General features: G+C 47.4%; 1 protein-coding gene across 1 annotated transcript; it reads left to right on the forward strand.

Annotated features, from left to right (window-relative positions):
- Positions 1-27018, forward strand: CLDN1 (claudin 1). Its single transcript, XM_081190686.1, has 4 exons — positions 1-662; positions 21266-21430; positions 21566-21650; positions 25387-27018. The coding sequence occupies exons 1-4, from the start codon at positions 440-442 to the stop codon at positions 25547-25549; spliced, it is 636 nt and encodes a 211-aa protein (XP_081046812.1). The 5' UTR covers positions 1-439; the 3' UTR covers positions 25550-27018.

The following is a 27018-nucleotide window of genomic DNA, read 5'->3' on the forward strand; positions in this document are numbered from 1 at the left end:
GGCTGGTTCTGACTCTGCAAGGAGACAGGAGGCTGGAGCAAAGATTCCTTTTCATCTTGCTGCAATGGATGAAATCGCTGCATTTTTCACACCAAAAACACAACAACCCTGAAATACACAGACTTAACCTTTTGGTGGTGCCTAACTTTCATTGGGAGCACTCAGGATGCGCTGGCAAACTCAAGCGAAACCACTAGGGGGCTCTCTGAGGACTCTGGTTTAAATAGTGAGCCACAGGTGCAGCCGACTTTAGTTTGGGTAGCTCCTCCATCCAGCAACCTGCTCTGAAATCTCTCGGATTACAAGCGCAGAAGAACAAGCAGAAGCTCGCTTCGCTCCTCCGTCAAGGTTGCTCAGAGAATCGGCTGGTCTCCGGCGCTGATCGATCCCCAAAGCTCCAAGCCTTTGGAAACTTCCCAGGAGCTCCGGTGCAAAGGAGATGGCCAACGGTGGTCTACAGATGCTGGGCTTCATCCTGGCCTTCATCGGCTGGGTGGGCTTGATCATCAGCACGGCCATGCCCCAGTGGAAAATTAACGCCTATGCTGGGGAGAACATTGTGACAGCCCAGGCCATCTACCAAGGTCTCTGGATGAACTGCGTCACGCAGAGCACAGGGCAGATGCAATGCAAAGCCTTCGACACCTTGCTTAGCCTCCCAAGTAAGTGGTTTGCTAGATTTCCTTTCGGTGCTGGTGGGTTTCTCTTCAATTCAGCACACCAGGGCTGTGGGGTCAATAAACTGCCTTTCTTAGTGATCAGCACTACAGGGATTCAGAATTCCAAGACAGAAGAGGCAGGTTAACTTTTACAAGTTCTCAAATTACACACCTCAGGAAGAAAAGCAGGCATCTCCGTGTCGCACGCGGCCTTAGAGACGGAAACTTTTGGTTTCACTGGGGAAAACTTTTTTTTTTTGAAGTTTTATTCGAATTTGGGATTTTTACATACATCATATTATCTCCTTCCAATTCTAAATTTCCCGTACAATTTTTTCCTTTCCCTCCTTTCCCACCCCCCATATCCATTGGAAGGGTTCAAACTATTATCCTCAGCCGGGGCATAGTGTCTTTAGTTTCCACCGAATGTCTTTTGTTCCAGTAGTTTTTATCCATGGAAGATAGGGGTTCCATCTGTTCCTTATCGTTGTGGACTTGACCTTCCATGTTGTTTCCTGTGACATAACTGCGACAATGTCCGACTGAATAAGTTCAAACAAATAACTATTCCATGCCTCTACTGTCCATTTCTCTCTCTTTCCAACCTAAAGCTATCGTTACCTTGCCCGCTAATATCATAGCTTTGAAGATAAACTGGTCACCTTTCTCTATAGCCCTGTTTCCATTGTCATGAAATCAAAGTCTATTGAAAGCTTCCCTTAAAAAAATTCATTAATAACCTTTAGGATTTTATTCCAGAATTCCTTTACCTCTGGGCATTCCCTAGGGAAAATGTCTTAACCAGACTCAGGTAAATAATTTTTTCAGGCTACAGAGGCATTTCTCAGGCTTCTGCTAGGTCCCAGAGCATCAACGAAGTCCTTTGCTCTTTTCTAATTCAAAGGCCACTTGGCTTTTGAATGCTTTCTTTTACTGCTCAAACATCTTAAATGTATACATCTGTATGTCCCTACATCCCAACTGCACTCCATACCCTACAGACAGGACTGTCTTCTGGGCTACCATTGCCTTAGCACAACAGTATCAGGCTGGTTCACAACAAAGAGCTCTGTGAGGTCGATCGTCACAATGCCCATTTTACAGATGAGAAACTGAGGCTGGCAGGTAGCAGTTTTCTCAAGGCTGCTCAGTGGAGGTGGGAGCTGTTCTGTCTGCCTTTCTCTGCAAAAGACTCCTGGTAGTGAGAAAACAGTCACTAAGGCACGCAGGAAATTGTTGGTAGGGATGCAAATTCCTCTTGTAGGTTTTGTTCAAGATACGCTTGAAAATCCTTCTGGCTGCTTCTCACAAGGGTGGGGACAGTAATTATGTAGTATCTATTTTGGATCATTTTTTAATAGTAGCCAGCTTTGGAGTTTCACATAACTCATTCCTCTCTGATGAGATCTGTCTAGCTTCAAAACACACTACTTTTTCATGTGAACTATTGGTTCCTATTGACTCACATCTGTGATTCTCCCTTCCCTGACCAGGGATGCGCTTTGAGGTTCCAGAGGGCAGTTGTTAAAAGTACAGGAGTTTTACAGATTCTTCGCAGGCAGTGTTTTTCACAGTTCAAGTTATTTATTTGTGTTTGACAGAAGTTCAGAATTTGACAGTGTATGAGATCTATTTCAGAAGATTTGAGAGCTGACATGCAATGGTATTTTGCATTTGACAGTATGTAACAGATGATAGGTCATGAGAGTTCACCAGGGACGTTTGTCGGAATCAGACCCTTAAGAAACACTGTACAATGTTGTTCTGCCCAACAACAGCCCTGAAACAGCAAGTCTGAACTGTCCACATTTTAAGGGCAATTGCATAATCAATCTTCTAGATGTCCTTTGGGATCTCTTCCGACTCTACAAGTTCCTTGAATCTATGATTTCAATTTGAATGTCAAATTTCCTGTTTATTGATTCTTAAAGTCATATCCTGCCTTTACACGAAAATGTGCCTCTGGCAACGTGAGCAGCCAAACTGAAATGTTGGGGAACTTCAAATACATCTGAAGGTGTTGCTTCACCTCTGAAGAGGCAGATATAGGCGGAATCATGAGATATCACTGCTTCCCTGGGTTCCAGTATGGATGATTTTAGACACTGAATGAGAAAGAAGTTGACATGTTGGCTTTTCCTTATACCTTTTGCTCACCCCAAAACAGTTGCACCCCAAATCTGAGGTTGGATGGCCAGATTAATACATTGCAGAGGGTTGGACTAGATGACACCGGGGGTCCCTTCCAACTTGATGGTTCAGATGTCAGCATTAGTAACAGAAGCTTGTTCCCAGGGATCTTTGCTAAGAGTCCTGGAAGTTAGCCAAAAGGCTTGAGGGCTCACAGCTGAGATGCAGAAGCCACTTTTCATCAGCGGCTACTGACTGCTGTATCACGACAAACTTGTCCGTATCATGTAACATAAGTCTTTATTCCTCTGGGTAGCTGGAAGGAAAGAAAGGGGGGAGAGAATAATGACTATAATTTGATTTAACTAAATACTGAGGCTGGCTTGGCAAGTGCTGTTTCTGGGGGATGGAGGGAGATGATTTAGCAACGGTGGACACAATTAGCAGAGTTTGGGGTTTAGGAATTTGGCGAGGGTTTCCTGCGAGTGTTTTCATGCTGTTCCTAGAAAGAACCTGTTGGCTGGCTTTCTTGTTGGTACTAGCAAGGTGACCAGATCCCTATCCCGTGGCTGCCAGAGCTGAAATTAATTGGGGCCCACAACTTAGGCGGTGCCCGTTCACCCTCTGCGGGGCGCAATGGTCTCTGAGTTCACATCGGGCATTCAGGCAACAGCCTGCGGATAGATAGCGTGTGCGCAAGTGGAACGAGGTGTGCCCACAATCTCTCCAAACCAGAAGTCATGGCTTGGGCATCGCTCCTGTTGTGCGCATTTGGGTATGTGTGTGTGTGTGTTTGTGTGTGTGTTTTGGTGTGCTTTTGCCAGCTCAGCTCTCCTTTCCAGGAGTGGGTGGAATAAGCATGAGCTTGAGGGGGGATAGTTGGAAAAACAGGCAATACCTCCCATCGCACACACTGATTCCTGGTTGTGTGTCCAGATCCTGAGACCTCCCCCATAAATACAGTGGTACCTCAGGTTGCATACGCTTCAGGTTATAGACTCTGCTAACACAGAAATATTACCTTGGGTTAAGAACTTTGCTTTGGGATGAGAACAGAAATCATGCTCCGGCAGCACAGCAGCAGCAGGAGGCCCCATTAGCTAAAGTGGTACCTCAGGTTAAGAACAGTTTCAGGTTAAGAACGGACCTCCGGAATGAATTAAGTACTTAACCTGAGGTACCACTGTAAAAACACATTTGACTCAAATTTTGGTTTTGGTTTTTTGGCAGAATTTAGGCCACAACTTTACTGATTACAGATAAGTGAGTGGTTGCATAGGCTCTGGTTCGACTAGCTCCCTATGCCCACGGTAGGTAGCGCTGACCCAGGGCGCACCATAGGTCAGCCAAGGGTAAACACCTGGGGAAGGTCAAGAGCCTGGGAGCAGACTCTGTCCGCTTCCCAGATGCTCCCTGGGACTCAGGCACAGGCACAACCCCCAACTGCATTGCAGGGGGCTGGACTAGATGACCCTTGGTGGCCCCTTCCAACACTACAATTATTTGAGTATATGGATTTCTTCTAGCTCAACTTCAGCCATTCCAGTTAATACATTTTATGCGTAGCACAGAGAAAGAGAGAAGTTTTTCTCCCTCTCTCCTAACACTAGGACTCAGGGACTTCCAGCAAAGGGGGATGTTGGAAGATTGAGGGCAGACAAAAGAAAGTCCTCTTTCATGTAGCCCATAGTCCAACTGGAACTCACTGCAGGATCACCAACCTCAATGGCTTTCAAAGAGGATTGGACAAATTCATGGAGGAGGAGAAGGCTATTGACGGCTACTAGTTCCACTTTTGGAGGGCAGTAAGTGGACGCGGGTGGTGCTGTGGGTTAAACCACAGAGCCTAGGACTTGCCAATCAGAAGGTCGGTGGTTCGAATCCCCGTGATGGGGTGAGCTCCCATTGCTCGGCCCCTGCTCCTGCCAACCTAGCAGTTCGAAAGCACACCAGTGCAAGTAGATAAATAGGTACCACTCCGGCGGGAAGGTAAACGGCGTTTCCGTGTGCTGCTCTGGTTCGCCAGAAGCGGCTTAGTCATGCTGGCCACATGACACAGAAGCTGTACGCCGGCTCCCTCAGCCAATAAAGCGAGATGAGCGCTGCAACCCCAGAGTCGGCCACGGCTGGACCTAATGGTCAGGGATCCCTTTACCTTTACCTTTAAGTGCTCAGGGATGCCAATCTCTGGAAGCTACAGGAGGGGAGAATCCAGCTGGCAGGTTTCACCAATAGAGTCACCTGTTTGGCCACTGTGAGAACAGGGTGCTGGCCTAGATGGGCCACTGGTCTGATCCAGAAGCCTCTCCTGATAATCTCATTTTTAAAAGCAAGAGATTTGGGCCAGAAGGAAACATGATCTTGGGCACCCTTCTTGATCCTAGATGGCTACAAAGTCCAGGTTGACTAGGGCCTTTCCATCATAAAAAAGACCCTCTGTGCTTCCTCAGAGGCTCATCCTTGGCTCCATGTTTGTCCCTCAGTGCCCAGCACTGAGCTTTGGCTCTGGAAAGTGGTGCTGGGTCTGATCTTTAATTAAGCCCTGCTCCCAGCAGAGTCCAACTGCTCAGCTATTCTGAGGGCGTCAGAAAGCACCTCTGTTCTGGCTCCTGCGTCTGTAGCTGGTGCCACAATCTGATTAGCAACCTTGTCTCGCTCAGCAAATCCCTCACGGTTTCCTGCTGAGCTCTGCCTGAACTGGTAAGCCGACTCGTCAGGTGGCTTCCAAATGGTTGATAAATGCATGGTGGCAGAAGCTTTAGCGGGCATGCGCCCACAGCTTCTCAGGTACGTCTTGCGATGTGGATTCAAGCCCACAAACACATGCCTGGCCTCTGAGACGTTTAAGGTGCCAGAAGCTCCTGTGTCGCATTTGCTGCAGTTTCAACTGGACAGGGCAGCTGGCTGGTGTGGCTCCCCTTCAGGAATTTGTCAAGGACACTTTGGAGGCTTGAACGACTAATGAGAAGAGGGCGAAAGAGCTTTGATTCCTGCATTTGCAGGGGTTGGGCTAGATGACCCCTGTGGTGCCTTCCAATTCTATGATGCTATGATGCTATGATGCTATGATAATGTACTTGCAAAGTCTGGCCTAAGGTGCTGAGGCTTTTTAATCCCATGTATGCACGGTGATGCTGGTGCTATTCAGCAATGCGCACACACTTCTCCCCTTCTCTGTTTCATGCTCACAACAACCCTGTGAGGTAGATTAGACTGAGAGATTGTGAATGTCCCCGTGAGCTTCGTGGCAGAATGGGGAGTTGAAACCTGATCTGCCAGGTCCTAGTCCAACACTCTAACTGCTACACAATCTGGGCTCTGTAATACACTCTGTCCATGTTCAGAGACATGCTTTCCTTTGTTTATTGCTTCACACTGCTTTGGGAACAGATTCTGGGTTTGAGCCAGACCTCAACTGAAGCCACAGTCCCTTACGCCAATGGTTTTCAACCAGTGTGCCATGGCACCTTTGGGTGCCTTGAATGATGGTCAGGGGTGCTGTTGGCAACACTGTCCTCTGTCCCTCTTTCCTCCCCTCCCTCCCCTGATGCCCCCTTGAGTCTCTGCCTCCCAAAGGCTTGCACAGCTGTTTCTTGCAGCAGCCCTGGTTACAAGTTCCCCAGGCGAATGGTGTCTCTGATGCTGGCCAGGGGGTGCTGGTTGCCAGGAGCTGAGGTGGCCTTGGAGTAAGCAAGCAAGCGGGTGAGGGAGCCCAGCCAGATAGTCCGCCAGCCCTTGCTGTTGAGAATGGACAGACAAGTCTTAGGCCCTGTGGGGCAGTGTGAGGAAACACCTCTCTTTGGGTCAGGGGGTGCAGCTCAGAGATGAGGGGCAGCAGCAGCAGATGCCCAGAGGACTCCCAAAAAGAGGAGAGAGGAGGCTGAGGGCACACTCCACAAGGGAGGGTATCGAAAAAGGGTGAGAGGCTGCCATTTCTGCAGGAAGGGGTGACATAACTGGGCTCCTGGGGCCCACAGGGGAGATGCAGAAAGAAGGGAGCCGTGGACTCAAAAACATTGGAAACCTCTGCCTTAAGCCCCCAAAATCTGAGAACATGGCAACTCAGCCTGCCAATATGACCTTTCGGTTCTTTGGATGAGACATTGATGCAAGGGTAATTAAAATCCACTCCCTGACACCCCGTATTGCATCTGAGTTCTGCAAAGGGATCGTCACTCAGTTTCTCCCTGGGTCTGAGCAAAGGTATCATTTGCAAGCATTAATAGGATGCAGGGTTTATTTGCCTCAGTAAGCCACCATCCTCTCTGTGCCTGGGTGTTGCCACCCAACATCCCATAGCTTCACGACTGATTCTCAGGCAGAACCTGTCTCCATGCCGGGGCCACACCCTGGCAATGCACGCACACCCTGCCTTTCCCTATTTATGAGGGCTAGTCTGGATCCTGCTCCTGGAAAAAGGCTGTCTCTGTTTCGATCCTATTTTTACTTTTGGGGAATGCCTTTTAAATGTTTTGTGAGTGTGCCCACACTCAACCCGATGCTCCTTACGCTCTGCAACCTTTCTCCCTATCGCTCCGGAAATTATGTATCTCTATAATAACACTTTAAACTTTTTGTGTTGTGGGGAACAGCTTACTTAAGAAGTAAGCTGGATCAGGCAAGTGGCCCATCTGGTCCAGAATCCTGTTCCCACAGTGGCAAATCAGATGCCAAACCAGGAAGCAGGATTCAGCCACTAGAGCAGCTCTCCCTTTCTGTAGTTTCCAGTAACTGGTATTCGTGGTATTCCATTTGCAGAAGGAAAGTGGAGCTTTCAAAGGAGCAGATCTATTCACTGCCATCTTTTCCTTCCCTGCCTTCTGCTATTTTGCCATTTTTTCCTTCATATCCCACACTTTCGACACAAATTTATGTGATGGAAGTTTATAAAATGGCATGATAGTAGTTTATAAAATGATGCGTGGCATGGAGAGAATGGATGCAGAAAAGTCCCCCCCCCCCTCTCTCTCTCCTAACACTAGAGCTCATGGACAGCAGGCGAAGCAGAATGCTGGAAGATTCAGGGCATGGAAAAGAATGTCCTTCTTTACAGAATGTGTAGTTGGACTGTGGAACTCTCTCCCACAGGAGGCAGTGATGACTGCCTGCCTCAATGGTTTTTAAAAGAGGATTAGACCAGGCTTCTTCAAACTCAGCCCTCCAGATGTTTTGAGAAACAATTCCCATCATTCCTGACCACTGGTCCTGCTAGTGAGGGATCATGGGATTGGAGGGTTGAGTTTGAGAAAGCCTGGATTAGACCAATCCATGGCTTTTGATGCCTACAGGCTATGGCGACTCTGCTCTGACTCCACAGTTGGAGGGAGTAATCCTTCTGAATCTTCTTCTTCTTTGGCGATCCCTCGTTGCTGAGTAAGATTGTCTTCCAAAAACACGGTTTCCAAAAGTGAGTCCATAAGTGACTGCGGAGGCCAATTCTGGGTGAATGTTTCATGGAGCCACACACAAAATGGCAGGAACCATGGGCTGATTTTTGCATGGATCCATGCATCTGTTCCCCACTTTCTTGAGCGCTGACCCTTGGTGTTGCCAGGGAGTATGGATCAAGCCAAAATGGACCGAAGGAGTCGAGGAGAAGTGGATGCCATTGGTTTGCTCTGACTAGGATTTTGCTAGTTGATTGAATATGGATTTGGTAGATGTGCCAAGATCCTTGAAGATGGGTGTGGCAAACATGATGATAAATGATTTAACAGGCACCTGAGCAAACCGGATTTCCAAATTGGTTTATGTCACAGCTGCAGAGGTAACCAGATGACCTCACTCTGCCTGATACTTAGCACTTTGCAACTGCACAATGCTTGTTTTTTGGGGGGTGGAAATGGCTAACCGAAGTCAGGTTTTGTGTGACCAAATGGATGCTCCATGATTGTGGGTTGAATCTGGGTGTATCCATGCAGAGTTCAGCAAAAGCGATCACTTGACTGCTCCTGAGTGCAGCCAAAATTGCAGGTCAGTCCAAATTTTAGCTTCTGCCACATTTGAAGAGCAGCCAAGAGCGGGTTGGAGGGTGTTGTGGAGCACGTCAGTCTTCCCACATGCTGCTCTGGGCTCCTTCTGCAGTGTGTGGTTTGCCCCTCTTGTGTAATTCATGTTCTGCTCTTGCCCCAACATCACTCCATCTTCTTGGATCATCATGGAGGTATAGCTTGCCTAGGGTGTTTGATAAAAGGCAGGAGAGAGGGAGATCCTGGCTTGCAGAAAGAGCGTGATGCCCTGTCCTTAGGTTAATATTTCAGTAGCCCTACTCTGAACAAGGGACACGGGTGGTGCTATAGGTTAAACCACAGAGCCTAGGACTTGCCAATCAGAAGGTTGGCGGTTCGAATGCCCGCAACGGGGTGAGCTCCCTTTGCTTGGTCCTTGCTCCTGCCAACCTAGCAGTTCAAAAGCACGAAGTGCAAGTAGATAAATAGGTACCGCTCCGGCGGGAAGGTAAATGGCATTTCCGTGCGCTTAGTCATGCTGGCCACATGACCCAGAAGCTGCACGCTGGCTCCCTTGGCCAGTAAAGTGAGATGAGCGCCACAACCCCAGAATCGTCCACAACTGGACCTAACGGTCAGGAGTCCCTTTACCTTTACTCTGAACAAAACCTAAGTCAGGCTTCCTCAACCTTGGCCCTCCAGATGTTTTGATACTACAATTCCCACCATCCCTGACCACTGGTCCTGCTAGCAAGGGATCATGGGAGTTGTAGGCCAAAAATATCTGGAGGGCCTGACTGAAGAAGCCTGACTTAAGTGGACTCCTGCCTCTGCTCTTGATGAGAAGCCCATGGGGCACAGTGGGACAAGGCAGGCAGGTGTTTCAGCACTAAGGTCAGCTCCAGGTGTCTTTACTCCTTCCAGCCTGTGCCCCTTCCTTGTGGTCCAGAAGGCCTCAGATGAGCTGGACTCTGGCTTGAGCCTAGGATGCCTTCTCCTGCTGCTCCTCTCTGGCAGTTTCCTTCGCAAATTCAAATGTCAACATGGGGAACTCAATCCCTGCCCTACATGGAGGAGCTTGATTCCTCAGAGGGTACCAGATTCATGTGCTGGATGCTATAGGTGCTGACTGGGGGCTCCTTGGCTCATGAGCCCCAGATCAGATAGCTTGGGCTGTGGCTCAGGCCTGATCCAGATGCCGGGATCAAGGTTGGTTTTTGACACCTCTCCCTCTACTGCTGCTGACCTTCTGCATCTGGCCATCCCCTCTGCCTCCAAGTCAGAATTTGAGCTCAGGTTTTTTATTTATTAAATCTGTAGATATATCTGTATTACAGATAAATCTGTATATATATCTGTATTACAGATATATCTGTATTACAATAAATACAGCATATTAATAAAAACAAAGACAGCCCAATAACGCCCCCTTTCAGAAGGCATTTTCAAAGGCCTGGTTGAAGAGGAACCTAAAGGTGTATAATGAAGGTGCCAGGTGAGTCTCCCTGGGGAGAGCATTCTACAAATGGAGCCACCACAGAAAAAGCCCGTTCTCATGTTGCCGCCCTCTGGACCTCTTGTGGAGGAGGCACACAAAGAAGGGCTTCAGACCCTATTTCAGACCTCAGGGTCTGGATAGGTTCATATGAAGGGAAGTGGTCCTTGAGGTATGTTTCCCACTAGGTTGCTTTCCTAGTATCCAGATCAAGTGAAGTAATAGCACTGCATTATTATGCCTCAATCAGGCCACACCTGGAGTCTTATGTCCAGTTCTGGGAACCACAGTTTAAGAAGGATGTTGACAAGCTGGAAGGTGTGCAGAGGATAACTAAGATGTTTAGCCTGGACAGGAGGAGGCAAAACAATAGCCATCTTCAAATATATGAAGGGCTGTCCCATGGAAGATGGAGCCACTTGTTTCTGCTGGTCCAGAGGGCTGGACCCGAACCAATGAATTCAAATGTCAAGGAAGGAAATTCAAACTCAACATTAGGAAGAACTTTCTGAGGGCACGAGCTATTCAACCGTAGAACAGACTCGCTGGGAGGTGGTGGACTCTTCTAGTTTTTAACCAGCTATTGGGTGGCCTTCTGCCATGCTTTCATTGAGTTTCCTGCATTGCAGAAGTTTGGACTGGATGACCTTGGGTTCCCTCCCAACTCTACAACGCTGTGTTTCTATGATCTTCTTCCAAGCATGAGGAACTTTCATCTTGTGCAATTTGATGGCCAGGCGAGCCTCTGCTTGCCTTTCCGGCAACACCTCCTTGTGGAATGACAAGCCTTTTATATTGTTCCGAATCCAGACCCCAAGCCTGTTCCTCTCCCTTCCCAGAACAGCGTCCTGTGCGCTCTTCCCAGGCCTGCTCTTCCACTGGCCTCTGCCAGTGATGGAATTTAGGGCAGGGTCTCAACTGCAGTTTTTCCTTTGTAGTGGGTCTGCTCCCTGGCTGTGTGGTAAACATCATGGCAGGAAGAGGGTAGGGCAGCTCTCTCTCTCTCTCTCTCTCTCTCTCTCTCTCTCTCTCTCTCTCTCTCTCTCTCCAACAGTGCCCTGTGGTGGCAGCTTAAGGACAATTGCATTTATCCATTATCTTAGAACCTCTTCCATCATTACCCCACAGAACACACTATAGTGTGTATCTGTGTGTTTCTTAGGAACTGCATGTTTTTTTGTGCAAAGTTATTGATAGCATAATGCACTTTACATACAGTATGTTCATGGTTTTTTAAAAAACTATATTAAAAAATATGTAAGCTATAGCCAAAGGTTGACAATGGAACAGATTGTCTAAAGGGATTGTGGCCTCCCCCGCACTGGGCAAGCCATATGTTGGGGGTGTTTTTGCTCTGAATTTCCTGCATCGTTGAGCAGGAGCGTTGGGCAACAGGGACATCTCATTCTCTAGCCTATGCATTTATTACACATATTCCTTGGCTGGAGAAAGGCATTGCAAAATTCAGAGAAGTGCGAATTTCAAAGGATGGCTGTGTTCCAGTTCTTGTGTTGGTTTAGAAAATGGAAATTAATTTTTGCTGTTGTTTAGTCGTTTAGTTGTGTCCAACTCTTTGTGACTCCATGGACAAGAGCATGCCAGGCACTCCTGTCTTCCACTGATTCCCGCAGTTTGGTCAAACTCATGCTGGTAGGGGTCAGACGTGACTTACTTCTAAGTAGAAGCAGAAGGCGCTGTTTATGGATGCTCTGTTGTGAAGGAAAAGCTCCTCACTATTAACTTGGCTAAGGGATGTGGGTGGCTCTGTGGGTTAAACCACTGAGCCTTAGCCTTGCCAGTCAGAAGGTCGGCGGTTCAAATCCCCGCAACGGAGTGAGCTCCCATTGCTCAGTTCCTGCTCCTGCCAACCTAGCAGTTCGAAAGCACGTCAAAGTGCAAGTAGATCAATAGGTACTGCTCCGGCGGGAAGGTAAACGGTGTTTCCACGCGCTGTTCTGGTTCGCCAGAAGCGGCTTAGTCCTGCTGGCCACATGGCCCGGAAGCTGTACGCCGGCTCCCTCGGCCAATAAAGCGAGATGAGCACCGCAACCCCAGAGTCGTCTGCTACTGGACCTAATGGTCAGGGGTCCCTTTACCTTTTTATTAACTTGGCTATGAAACATTTCACATTTCTTCCATGGAAGGATGAAGGAGGCCTTTGGATATTAGAGGACAAATGCCAATGAATGACTCCTCCATTTTGGTCCTCTTTCCCTATAGCCTAGTCCTAGGCAGGAAGGTCTGATCTGGAAAGGCCATCCCTATATGCTTGTTCTCCTTCTTGGTAGCACAACAAAAAAATTAGGCTTTTCTCAGCTCTAACCAAGACTTTGAATTGTGCCTGGAAAACATTGACGGGACAGAGTCAGGGTGCGGCTGGGGGTTCATTTTTATTTTTTCTGCAGAAGCTGCTCCCTTTGGCCACTCTCCAGAATCAGCCCTGTGTAAGAAATCTTTTATAAGCAGTTATCCTTTGAGCAGGAATCTGCCTTCAGTCCCTGTTAAAGGGAGGGGAGGGAGCAGCAGCCGGATGTGGGTAACAGCAGGGAAAATTACCACATCAGAAATAACCTTGTGGTACATCCAGGCTGATGACAACAATAAGTTTGGGGCAAGGCAGGGAGCGTGTTGATGAAGCAGGAGGGCGTGCAGCGCTCCAAGTTTAAGAGTCACACGCTGTGTTACAAAAGCCTTTGAGTGCAACGTTTGGAGGGATATAAAATTCAGAATTGAATTTCCTGTGGGGATTTGGGATAGGGTTATTGGCTCAAGAGATGCTCCCCCCCACACACACATAAGAACATATTAAGAGCCTGCTGGATCAGGCCAAAGGCACCCTGTTCTCAACGGTGGCCACCCGGATGCCTCAATGGAAAGTATCCAGAAACTGGCATTGCTGCCTCTGGCTCATGGGCATCCCCAATCCTCTGGTCTGCCGGCCATCACTTCCTCCTGTGGCAGTGAGTTCCACCTTTTAAAATTATTTACAGCATAGACTACCCCACCCAGAACACAATGGAACATCTAGTCCAGGCACAGGCAAACTCGGCCCTCCAGATGTTTGGGGACTACAACTCCCATCATCCCAGACCACTGGTCCTGTTAGCTAGGGATGATGGGAGTTGTAGTCCCAAAACATCTGGAGGGCTGAGTTTGCCTATGCCTGGTCTAGTCCATGGGTGGGCAACCTTTGCCAACCTGATGCCCACATCCTGTCATGGGTAACCTTCCAGTGACTGGCAGGGCCAGAGTAAAATTAGTGAAAGAAACCGCTGGCAGGCAAAAGCATTAAGCGCTTCCTGCTCCCTCCACAACCATTGGGCTCTCAATTGAACTCCCCCCCCCAAAAAAAACCACCCCCTGTGTGTTTCTTTAAGACTGGAGTTAGTTATGCACACCTGCACGTATCATCTGGCTCAGTCCTCGGAAAGCCCCATGGATGTTGCCATCCAAAAACATTTCTAGCTGGGGATTCCCACATGAGCTGGCTGTGCCGTGATTCATCCTGACTCCTTGCCTCTGTTCCTGGCAGTATCAGTTGCATCTCCATATCCCTGGCTGGTTTCATCCGTCCTGCACTGCCCTTGGGCAATACCAGCCCTTCTCCTGAAGTCTTGGGCTTTGCGGTTAGAGAGTTGGCAGTCTGCAGGTGCAGAAGCACCTGTGGCCACCTGGCTACCTCAAGGAGACCTCACAAAGACCACCTGGAGCACTTCTATGAGGTTCTCACCTTGGCTTTCCCAGAGAACAAGAAGAACAACTTTTCGCTTTTCAGTTAGTTTCATATTAAAATGCCAACCAAACTGATTTTCCCCCTCCACTTTCCATGGTGTTTTTGACCTGCTTTCCCATCTATGACTATGATTCTGGCTCATGTTGACTTGACTGGAGAGCTAGGGCTCCTTCCAAATCCTCTCACATCCATTGAAGAATCTTCCTGTGAGTTCTCATCGCCCACATACACAGACTTCTTTTGAACCTCCAAGGCAATCCTCTTAAGATCATGGTTGCGTATGGCTGCAGAGGAGGGCAACAAAATATGATCAAGCCATATGAGGAATGGTTGAGGGAATTGAGCATATATGGCCTGGAGAAGACTGAGAGGTGATATGATTGTTGTTGTTTAGTTGTTTAGTCGTGTCTGACTCTTCATGACCCCATGGACCAGAGCACGCCAGGCACTCTTGTCTTCCATTGCCTCCCACAGTTTGGTCAAACTCATGCTGGTAGCTTTGAGAACACTGTCCCACCACTGTCCCCCCAAAAAATTAAAAATATGTAAGCTATAGCCAAAGCTTGACAATGGAACAAATTATCTGAAGGGATTGTGGCCTCCCCCGCACTTTCTTTATGATCCAGCTCTCACTTCCATATGATATGATATCCATCTTCAAATATCTGAAGGGCTGAAGCATGGGAGATGGAAAAGTTCATTTTCTGCTACTCTGGGAGGGAGGACCCAATCCAAGGGATTCAATTTACAAGAAAGGAGAATACAACTAGACATTTGGAAGAACTTTCTGGCAGTGAGAGCAGTTCAACAGTGGAACGGACCCCACTGGAACCTGGTGGACTCTCCTTCCTTGGAGGTTTCTAAACAGAGGTTGGATGGCCATTTAGCTGTGACCCCTTCATTCCGGGGGGGGGGGGTTGGTCTAGATGACCCCTTGAAGTACTTTCCAAATCTTGTTGTTGTTGTTGTTTAGTTGTTTAGTCGTTTAGTCGTGTCCACCTCTTCGTGACCCCCTGGACCAGACCAGAGCACGCCAGGCACTCCTGTCTTCCACTGCCTCCCGCAGTTCCGTCAGACTGATGCTAGTAGCTTCGAGAACACTGTCCAACCATCTCGTTCTCTGTCGTCCCCTTCTCCTTGTGCCCTCCATCTTTCCCAACATCAGGGTCTTTTCCAGGGAGTCTTTTCCTCTCATAAGGTGGCCAAAGTCTTGGAGCCTCAACTTAAGGATCTGTCCTCCCAGTGAGCACTCAGGGCTGATTTCCTTCAGAATGGAGAGGTTGGATCTTCTTGCAGTCCATGGGACTCTCAAGAGTCTCCTCCAGCACCATAATTCAAAAGCATCAATTCTTCGGCGATCAGCCTTCTTTATGGTCCAGCTCTCACTTCCCTACATCACTACTGGGAAAACCAGAGCTTTAACTACCGTATTTTTCGCTCTATAACACGCACCCGACCATAACACGCACGTAGTTTTTAGAGGAGGAAAATCCATAGGCATGCCACCTGTAGGCATTCCCTCCATAACACGCACAACCATTTCCCCTTACTTTTTAGGAGGAAAAAAGTGAGTGTTATGGTGCAAAAAATACAGTATATGACTTTCCAAATCTACAGTTCTATTATTCTCTAGGAGAACTTTAGATCTGCCTTTAATCCCTCAGCCGTGTCTTCTGCCAAAGTGCTGCTATTATGTGGGTGGTATTTTTGCACATCTTCCTGGGAAGTCAGAATTCCAGAGATCTCTGCTACTGACCAACAGCGTCATGTGTGGCCTTAAGGTAGCCTGAGCCTCCTTTGCGGTCATCTGGAGGGTTGGCGGTCCTTGTTTACCCAGGTGTTATAGGAAGCCGTCCATTTGGTCCTCGATTTGCTCACCTTAGGTGAGCTTAGACTTAGGTATGTGTGTGATAAGTGTTAGGTTTGGCCTCAAGTCATTTCTAAAAGATGGTTTGCCTACAATTAACAGGTTTTGCCCCATAACTCATTTCCTGGGTTCTTGTTTTTATAATGCTTACCTTCTCGAAAAGTGGTTGTTCTGGTTTTCTTAGGCATTTTGGTTGTGTGTTTTGCTTCTTTGTTTCCCTAAGGAGTATAAAGCTTAGCTTCAAAGATAGGGAAACTATTTTCGTTAAGATTCCTGCATTGCAGGGGGCGGTTAGACTAGATGACCCCAAAGGAAACGTTCCAATTCTACGATTTTCAGTGCTGCTCCCATCACAGCTCTAAAAACACAACAAAAAGATTTGCACATTCTCACTCTCGTTCCTCAGGTCTGTGGAACATCTGGGATTCAAAAATTGCCATTAGATTGATAACAGTGATGTTTCTTGCGGCATCAGTGGGGAAAGGCACAATTCTGCCATAAGGAGGTGATGGGTGATGATAACTTTAAAATCAGCCCCCTTCTCCTCCTGCTGCATTGCAAATCGCTTGGGTTAAAATCACGAAAAGAAGACTCGCAGACATAAGTGGAGGAGAAGTTACATCCATTAAGCCATAACAAGTTGGAGGAACTGCATGCAAGCAATTAACCAAATTAACAGAATTTAATTAACTAAATTAAGAGAATTGCAGGCAGGAAGGCCTTTGCTAACTCCAGCAGGGAAACATCCCTCGAGCTATCTTGGCACAGAATCAGAGAATTGTAGAGTTGGAAGGGACCCAGTGGGTCATCTAGTCTAACCCGCATAGTGAAACCATGGAACTCCCTCCCACTGGAGTCAGTGATGGCCCCCAAGTCAGATGGCTTTGAAAGAGGATTGGACACATCCATGGAGGAGGAGAGATCCTGCTCCCTGGTTTCCCACAGGCAACTCTCTGGCCACCGTGAGAAGAGAAAGGGTCCATGGCCTGATCCAGTAGGCTTTTATTATGTTCTTATGTAGGAAGCACAGCTAATGCAGCCACCAGGTGTGACTCCCCGGTTGAGGACAAACCTCAAAGATGAGCCTGGCAAGGACACCTAAAGGGCAACTGCAAAGTCCAGCAGACATAAGCATGGCCCAATCATGCCTCGGTTTACCTGCTGTTTTCCTTCCCTGCCCATATTTATGGCCAGCAGTAAGCCGCCATGCCACACAATTGCCTAAACGGCAGTCGACTTTGTCCCTACAATGTGGGATAGGCAAAAAAATGAGGGACCTTCAGGGCAAGAAGGAATTTCCCCTGCAAAAATTCCTACTTCAATAGTCTAAGAAGGGTGGGAAGGTGCTATAAAGCAGAAAGCAAGAGGCAGGAGAGGAGTCAATTTATAAATTGAGTTTTACCCTCCACCCCCCAATTCTCCTTTTGGCCTCACGTGGACATCCACCTAACCCCTTCCATCCAGGAGGGCCAGAAACACTCTCTTCATCAGCTGTGGCTCTTGCATTGAAAGGGGTCGGAATAGGTGAACTTGGGGGGGGGGGTCCCTTCCAACTCTACAACTCTACGCTTCTTTCCAGGGTCAGAGTGAGGTCAAACACACTCCCCCAGCTTAATATCCTATGCACTTAAAAAAAAAAAAATTGTAGAGGGGGGCTATGGGGATGTTTTCATTGTTATTATATATGTTTTATTATGTATTATTTGAACCGCCCTGAGACCCCCCAAGTATAGGGCGGTATATAATTAATGATAATGATACCAGGGACGACATTGCTGGGGTCATAAGCCCCCCTGCTGGCCAAAGGATGAGGATGATGGATTTCATTTGCACCCCATCCTTCCTGTAAGGAGGTCTCAGAGCAGCGTTCAGAGTGCATGCGGAAACAGACTCCCACTGGGTTCAGTCTGAGCCGCTGAAATCATTGCGCCTTTTCATCTTTGGAAGTGAGCAGCTTAGAGCCAACACCCCAAACAAAAACAAAAAAACACAAACTCAGAGCAAATAAAAAACTTTTTACAAGATCAACTGGATCTTGTGAACCAAACAAGTCCAAACCCCTTTATAGGCAAAGCTGAAGAAGAGGCCAGAGGCAGAATTTTGTTCTCGGAAAGGTGGGTGTCTGGCTCCAAGGAATCCGGATGCAAGTTTGGCATTCCCTGCTTTTTAAAAATAATTGTGTGGGACATCGCTCCCCTTACACCACCACCCCATAATGTTTGCTCAGAAATTGGCCCCACTGAGTTGAGAGGGACCGAGTACCTTGGCAGGATCACAGCTGTTGTTCAGGAGTTCACGGGGGCACACACCCAAAGGTGGCTTCTGTCCCTCTCCAAAAATAACCTCTTGGGTTGCCTGAGTGATGGGGCTGACCAGGTCAAGAAGACCAGTCCCTCAAGCAGCTAAGCCAGTACTTTTCTTAAACTGCAGGAGGGGCTAACAAGCCCCTCTTGGTGCTCTCCGTGACACACATGAACTTTCTTAATGAAGAATGGAAGAAGGAGGAAGAGAACATTTGGCTTTCTCCAGTTCACTGCTGCTGTATTCTGGCAGGAATTTATTTGTCTTAACATGACAGTATTATAGAACAGTAGAGTTGGAAGGGACCCCCAGAGGCCATCCGTACCCTCCAGGTGTCTCTCTATTTTCCAGGGATAGTCCTGGAATTACGAAAGCCGTCCTGGTTTCTGCTTTGATCCCAGAAGGTCCCTATTTCCCCTGCCTGTGCAGAGTTTGGGCTGAGGGAGTACGTAGACCCTTTGTAAGCAGAGGTCTGAATCTGAGAGAGAGGATGGCTTATTGCGTATCTTCTGGTGCACTGCTGTTGATATAGTCTGTATCGTTTGCAGGGCTTTCGTAGGCAAATGGTGACTCAGTTTCTCCTTCGTTCTAATGGGAAGGAGGTTGATCCACCTCCATCAGTGATGAGCTCATTGACTTGGAAATTTGTCCTGGCTCCAGCAGCTTCAAAGAGGGTGGCTCATATCAGAATAAAGCCGGTGGCTGCATTCCTAGATTCGCATACCTAGGTGTGAACCCCATTGAATTTAGTGGGGCTTACCTGTATGTCATGTGGATAGGATTGCGCTGTTAAAGGATTAAGCCACTTGCTAAACGAATTCAGAGGCTATTTAAAAATAAATGAAGGATTAACATCGGAAATGTTTTATTTTTGAACCAACCAAAGAATGCAGTACAATGTGAGATCATTACTCCTCAAACTTCAGAGCATGGGAAGTCACTCAAAGATATAAAATTTGGCATAAAATTTGGTCTTTTGGATTGTATTATAATTCAGAATGTACTTAATGTGGTTTTTATTGGATCGTTAATATGGAAAACTTAATATTTTTTAATTTTTTTAAAAAAGGATCTTGCTGTTAAGGTGACAAGCCATCGTCATCACTGGTGTAGTGCCTAAGGGTTAGAATGGCTTAATACATCGCCATGAACACATCACTCACTTATATAAGGTTTTAATAGCTATCCCTTCTGCAAGCATGACTGCGGAGAAGTATCTGTGAAGATGCAACTCCCCATCTGCATAATTATTACATGCTTGGGACCTTAGATGCATTTGAAACAATCACACAAGTATCAGGAATCTGCCTCCAGAATGCTGAATCAACTTGTGGAGCAAATGGGATGATAAAGGCATCTCGGAGAGAGGCAATGATATCTCCCCTTTGCTCAAAGATGATCTTGGCGTCTTAGAATCAGAGAATCAGAGAATCATAGAATCCTAGAGTTGGAAGAGACCACAAGGGCCATCGAGTCCAACCCCCTGCCAAGCAGGAAACACCATCAGAGCACTCCTGACATATGGTTGTCAAGCCTCTGCTTAAAGACCTCCAAAGTAGGAGACTCCACCACACTCCTTGGCAGCAAATTCCACTGTCGAACAGCTCTTACTGTCAGGAAGTTCTTCCTAATGTTTAGGTGGAATCTTCTTTCTTGTAGTTTGGATCCATTGCTCCGTGTCCGCTTCTCTGGAGCAGCAGAAAACAACCTTTCTCCCTCCTCTATGTGACATCCTTTTATATATTTGAACATGACTATCATATCACCCCTTAACCTCCTCTTCTCCAGGCTAAACATGCCCAGCTCCCTTAGCCGTTCCTCATAAGGCATCGTTTCCAGGCCTTTGACCATTTTGAGCAACACCTGTTGCCCTTGCAGTGTTCCAACATTGGGCAACTGTTCACATCCTGCAGTATTATCCCTCCTGCCTTATCTAATCTCACAGGAGCCGCCTGCCTGAATCTGGTTTCTTATCTGTGCCAGCTTAAAATTGCATCAGGAGGAAAATCCAGGGGATATTTTACTATAATCAGAAAAGTCTCACCATGGCGTGGCGGCGCGATAGGCGGCGATAAATATAGTCCGGGGGTGGACAGACGGCACGTTAGGGACTTTGCCTGCGATTCCTGTACTGCAGGTGATTGTGCTAAATGGCCCGTTGGGTCCCTGCCAACTGCGCAGTTCTATGATTCTCCGTCTAGCTGGTTTCCAGCAAGTCTCCTGGTGGTTGCTGAGATTCTTGCAAATCAGGATGATGGGTTTTGGTGCACCTGCAGACGGGACCTTAAAAGCATAGAATCCTAGAATCGTAGAACTGGGAGGGACCCAGGGGGTCATCCCAGGAGGTCCAACCCCCCTTGCAGTGCAAGAATCTTTTGCCCAATATGGGTCTCGAAGCCACAACTCTGAGTCTAGATACAGGGCTATTTGCCCCATTCTTACGCTATTCTGCAGGTGGCCTGAATGGATCAGTGGTCTGACTCATAAGAAGACCCTGTTCCGGACCAGGCCAATGATGCATCGAGGCCAGCATCCTGATTTCGCAGTCGCCACCCAGACCACAAGCAGGATCCAGGCACAGTTATTACTTCTTTATTTATTCAATCTCTATATTGCCTTTCCTCCAAGAATAACAGGGCGGGTTACAATATAAAAACACAACAGTGCATACCACGGCAACACACGAAAACCATAACCCACCACACACCCACCTTCGAAGGCTGCAGATTCTTTAATTAGCCAAAGGCCTGGGAGAAGTGGAATGTTTTCGCCTGGCACCTAAAGATATGTAATGAAGGCGCCAGGCAAGTCTCCCTGGGGAGAGCATTCCACAAATGGGTGCCACTGCAGAAAAGGCCCCGTTTTGGTGTTGCCACCTTCTGAACCTCCTGCAGAGGAGGCACATGAAGAAGGGCCTCAGAGGATGGTGTCAGGGTCCAGGTCGGTAGTCATATGAGGAGAGGTGGTACTTGAGGAGCCCTCTGCCCTCCTGAGGCTTCTGGCAACGGATGTCCAGAAGCGTTGCTGCCTCCGAGTGTTGGAGGCAGAGCAATCGCCCATCATGGCTGGTGGCCACCCATAGCTCTGTCCTGCAGGACTTGGCATTAAGTGGTTCCCTGTCTTCTTTTGCAGGTATTCTCCAGGCAACTCGGGCTTTGATGGTGGCCTCCATCCTCTTGGGGCTCATCGCCTTCTCCATCTCCTTAATCGGAATGAAGTGCATGAAATGCATGGAGGACGACCAGGTCCAGAAGATGAGGATGGCCATTATCGGAGGCATCTTCTTCCTGGTTGCAGGTCAGTAGCATCTCTCTCTCCCCTCGGACAGTTGTTTTTTCAAGGGAAAGGGGGAACTGGATGGGGAAGCCACCAGAGGGGAAGACCGCAAGATTGACTCACTGCCTGCCTTTTCTCTCTCCTCTCCATCCACAGGATTTTCCGCCCTGGTGGGGACTTCTTGGTATGGAAACGAGGTCGCACGCCAATTCTTCGACATTTACACGCCTGTCAACACCAGGTAAATGCTGCCCTCGTGCAACCGGGCTGGGTTAAAGGTGTGGCGATGTCTCCTCGTTTGCTTCCGGGACCCAGGTGGCAAAAAGGTGTTGCCCTGGACAACCCGTCTAAGCTTGCCAGGATTTGCTGAGCTCCTGTGAAGAGAGGGCAATGCTTCTGAGTTCTAGGTGCTGGGAAGCGCAGGAGGGGATCATAAGAACGTAAGAACAGCTGGCTGGATCAGGCCAATGGCCCCTGTAGTCCAGCATCCTGTTCCCACTGGGGCCAAACAGCTCTGATTGTGGAGGCAGAGCCAAGCCTTTGGGGCTATCAGCCACCCAAAGAACTCTCCTCCATGAATTCTTCTAGTTCTCTTTTAAAGCCCTTTTGAAATAAAAAAATTCCTTCCAGTAGCACCTTAAAGACCAACTAAGTTAGTTCTTGGTATGAGCTTTCGTGTGCATGCACACTTCTTCAGATACACTGAAACAGAAGTTGCCAGATCCTTCTATATAGTGAGAAGGTGGGGAGGGGTATTACTCAGAAGGGTGGTGGGAATGGGAGATTGGCAGGTAGCTGAGATGAGCCTGTTGACGACTCTTAACGACTGTAATAGGTCTTACAGGAAAAGGCAAGGGGTGAGAAGGTGAAAAATGGCTAAGTCATGTATAATGAGATAAGAATCCAATGTCTTTGTTCAGACCAGGTCTCTCCATGGTTTTGAGTTCGGTAATGAGTTGCAATTCAGCAGCTTCTCTTTCCAGTCTATTTCTGAAATTCCTTTGTAGTAAAACAGCTACTTTGAGATCTTGTATAGAATGTCCTGGGAGATTGAAGTGTTCTCCTACTGGTTTCTCTGTTTTGTGATTCTTGATGTCAGATTTATGTCCGTTTATTCTTTGGTGTAAGGTTTGGCCTGTTTGTCCAATATAGAGAGCTGAAGGATGCCAACGAAAGCTCATACCAAGAACTAACTTAGTTGGTCTTTAAGGTGCTACTGGAAGGAATTTTTTTATTTTGACTATGGCAGACCAACACGGCTACCTATCTGTAACTAAAGCCCTTTTGGTTGGTGAACATCACTGCCTCCTGGGGGAGGGAGTTCCATAGTTTAACTATGGAACATAACGCCGGTCTTGAAAGATCTACATTGGCTCCCAGGACGTTTCCGAGCACAATTCAAAGCGTTGGTGCTGACCTTTAAAGCCCTAAATGGCCTCAGCCCGGTAGACCTGAAGGAGCGTCTCCACCCCCATCGCTCTGCCCGGACGCTGAGGTCCAGCGCCGAGGGCCTTCTGGCAGTTCCCTCATTGCGAGAAGCAAAGCTACAGGGAACCAGGCAGAGGGCCTTCTCGGTAGTGGCCCCCGCCCTCCCATCAGATGTCAAAGAGATAAACAACTACAGTGGTACCTCGGATTACAGACACTTCAAGTTACATACTCTTCAGGTTACAGACTCCGCTAACCCAGAAATAGTACCTCGGGTTAAGAACTTTGCTTCAGGATGAGAACAGAAATCATGCTCCGGTGGCAGCGGGAGGCCCCATTAGCTAAAGTGGTGCTTCAGGTTAAGAACAGTTTCAGGTTAAGAATGGACCTTCAGAACGAATTAAGTACTTAACCCGAGGTACCACTGTACCTAACATTTAGAAGACATCTGAAGGCAGCCCTGTTCAGGGAAGTTTTTAATGTGACATTTAAATGTATTTTTAATCTTTGTTGGAAGCCGCCCAGAGTGGCTGGGGAAACCCAGCCAGATGGGCGGGGTACAAATAATAAATGATGATGATGATGATGATGATGATGATGATGATGCTCTGTGTAACAACAACAACAATTTATTTATTGTACCCCACCCATCTGACTGGGTTTCCCCAGCTGCTCTGGGAGGCTTCTAAAAAATATAAAAACACCATAAAATGTCAAAGATTAAAAGCCTCCTGATATAGGGCTGTCTTCAAATGTCTTCTAAAGTTGTGTAGTTCTTTATCACCTTGACATCTGATGGTAGGGCGTTCCACAGGGCAGGCGCCACCACCGAGAAGGCCCTCTGCCTGGCTCCCTTTAACTTCACTTCTTGAAGTAAGGGAACTGCCACAAGGCCCTCAGCGCTGGACCTCAGTGTCCAGGCAGAACGATGGGGGTGGAGACACTCCTTCAGGTATACTGGGCCTGTGAAGAAGTCCTTATTTTTATCTGTCCTGAAACTTCCAACCTTCATCTTCACTGGATGTCCCTGAGTCCTTGTGTTATGAGAGAAGGAGGAAAAGGGACTGTAGGCAGGTCTAGGCAGGCGAAACATCACACTGCAGCCAAGAGGGAGGGATAACCTCCTCTTCCTTGTACATCCTGCCTGCCAAAGAGAGTTTTGTGGCTTCGCAACTTGCATCTTGCATGTTAAGATCAATTCATCCTAAACTGAGTGATCCCTTGTGACCCAGTCCGCGGTCCACACCAAAGGGAATGTCTCTTGCCACAAATGCTGGAGCAAGTTTTCATACCTCCCCTCATCCATGGCTGATCATTTACGATCACGGTATTAACGCGGATGAATCAGACCAATGCCTTGTAACTGAATCACAACAACACCTGCCCCTGAACGCCTGCGAGTCTCGTCCTGCTTTCAGGACGCTTGTGAAAGCCCTGAGTGACTTTCATACATACATATCCGGCTGTCCCAGACGGATGCGAGGAGACCATGGCATCTCACACACAAACATATGTGGAGTTATGATATTTATTCGTATAGCTGAAGCTGTTCCAAAAAGCCAAAATACACAAAACAAAATAAAACGCATTGCACAGTTAAAATAATTATTTATTATTATTATTTTCAAGTTGAGGTAGAATTATTTTTTTAAAAAAATAATTTTTATTAAGTTTTATGCTTTTATAGTCATCACAATAACATTATCTCAAAAAGAAAAATAAATGCAGTTCTCCAATCCCCCCTCCCCCCCCCCACCAGAATTCCCTCAAATTCCTCTTCTGGTTTATTACACAATAACGCCTCCTGCTTGTTTTATTATAACTTAACATTGCATTCTTTAAGTTAAATATTTTTATATACTTATCATTTTTATACCTCAACAATTTTCTAAATGCCTCTTATACTTCATTATTTTCTAATTCTTACACCTTGCTTTTTATCTTTATTTTGTTGGTTGTGTTTACTCAAACCCTGCTAGTGAGTCCACTTCCTTACAATGTTTCTGTAAATACAACATAAATGGTTTCCAGTATTTTTAAAAGTCTCTATTGCCCTTATCTCTAAGTTTTCCAGTTAACTTGGCCATTTCCGCATACTCCATCAGTTTTCCTTGCCATTCTTCTTTGGTTGGCATCTTGTTGTCTTTCCCTCTTTGGGCTAGTAATATCCTAGCCGCTGTTGTAACATACACTTAAAATAATGATTTAAACCAGGCATTCTGTGAGATAAGAGCTCGCTCCCCTGAAGAATTTAACTTACCCCTCTAACTTTTCTCCTTAAAATTGTCCCCCTTAAAACAGGCCGCTTTTCCAGAAGTGTAAAGGGAGACCTCTGCCCCTATAAGAAGTTAATCAGATACCCATTTGATCTCTCAACTGAGAGATTTAAACCTTTGACCAAGGCTTCTCTTAAGTCCTTGTAGGTTGGGCAAACCATTAAGAAGTGGGGTGAATCTTCATGCACTGGAAAGGGAAATGCAATTAATGGTTAGCTATTGTTGGTGGTGATTAATTGGTGGTTTTCTTTCCCCCTTCTCCTCTTCTCCCAGATTTGAATTTGGACCTGCTCTCTTCATCGGCTGGGCAGCTGCGGCCCTGACCATCCTGGGAGGGGGCTTCCTGTGCTGCTCCTGCCCTCGCCGCGAAACCACCTACCCGCCGAGCCGGCCGTACCCCAAGTGCACTCCCTCTTCCGGGAAAGATTATGTATAACCCGGAATGGAGACGGAACAAATTGCCTTGGCATTTAAGAAACCAAAGGGACGCTGACTTCTCGTTGTCCTTCGGAAAGCAGGGCATGTGCCTTCGCCCCCTCGCCCTGCTCTGCCTTGCGTAAAACAAATGCGTATATTTATATCGATGCCATCCATGTGTAGCCATTTCTGCTCCCGCATGGGCAAATTCGTCCCCATCCTTCCGACAGATGAGGAGGCCCCAAACATGTACATAACTGCTGTGAAATGGCACCAAATGTATCTCCCTTTCCTTGAGGGTGTGAGACAGGCAGCTCCACCACCTCCCCCCAAATATTGTTTGTGTATTCCCTCTTTATTCCCTTCCTATGTTAGGGCACTCAAGCATGGGCCTGCCACCTCGTTCTGCTTTTCCTTTGTATATATTTCAACGCCGAAGCGGCAGAAGGGGCACAGGTCTAGCGCAGGAGGCCAGAGGTTTCAAAACCTTGAATGAGGGTCTGCTTGAAGAATCCGTTTGAATGCATGGATGTGTTGGGTTTCTCTTCCTCTCCCCAAACCCCCCCAACCCTTTGCCAAGGACTAGTTGGGCCCCAGAGTGGCCCCGGCCCTCCTGCTTTTCGTGCATGCACAGAAGTAAGGCAGAAGGCCTCTGGTCAGAGAAGATGACCGTGTTTGATTTCCCCCAAGGTCCTTGGCTAAGGAGACCCCAGTCCACAGCTAAGGGTGGACCTAAGGAGTTGGCCTCTGAGATTTTGCTGCCTGGGGGCAAGGGCAAGAAGGGGGCATGGATGCCTCCAGGTTTGAGTTACAGCATCATAGAATCGTAGAGTTGGGAGGGACCCTCGAAGGTCATGTAGCCAAACCCCCTGCAATGCTATAGAATTGGCCAGCCTGAAAAATCTCCAATGAAGGAGAGTCCACCACCTTCCATTGTTGAATGGCTCTTAGACTCAGAAAGTCTTTCCTTGTGTAGACGGAATCTCCTTTCTTGTAACTTGAATCCAGTGGCTCAGGTCCTCCCCTCCAGAGCAGCGGAAAAACAAGTTTGCTCCATCTTATAAACATAATAATCTTCCACGTGAAAAGTCCTTCAGACACTTCCCTGTCTCTCATAAAGCTCCCTGGTGACAGTGATAAAGACTGAAGATCTGTGTGCACCTACTTGGGAGTAGACCCCCTTGACACCAGTGGGATTTACTTCCCTTCTCTCTCTATCAAAGCCTGCCTCCTAACCCTCCCCAGTTTGTGATTGTGGTTCAGTCCAAATTTCTACCCACCTGTATTAATTGGCTAAACTTCAGTGCCTGTGTTGGCAAGGTGGGTTGGGTTGGGGGCTTATCTATGAGGATGTTGTATAAAGTGTTGACTGTTTTCAATAAATGTAACCTTTTCCTTTTTTTTTAAAGAAACCATGTCTCTGTTTTGCTACTTATTTTTTATATATATACTTGTACCTGAAGAGGGAATAAAGAAAAAGAAATCAAA

Source organism: Podarcis bocagei (genome assembly GCF_964188305.1).
Source record: "Podarcis bocagei genome assembly, chromosome: 4".
NCBI classification, from domain to species: domain Eukaryota; kingdom Metazoa; phylum Chordata; class Lepidosauria; order Squamata; family Lacertidae; genus Podarcis; species Podarcis bocagei.

Bases quoted from the DNA above. Each gene is read 5' to 3' on its own strand.
- CLDN1 (XM_081190686.1), top strand. From the start codon at position 440: ATGGCCAACGGTGGTCTACAGATGCTGGGCTTCATCCTGGCCTTCATC. The intron at 21,431-21,565 runs GTCAGTAGCATC...CTCCATCCACAG, and splicing joins CATCTTCTTCCTGGTTGCAG to GATTTTCCGCCCTGGTGGGG. The intron at 21,651-25,386 runs GTAAATGCTGCC...CTCTTCTCCCAG, and splicing joins TACACGCCTGTCAACACCAG to ATTTGAATTTGGACCTGCTC.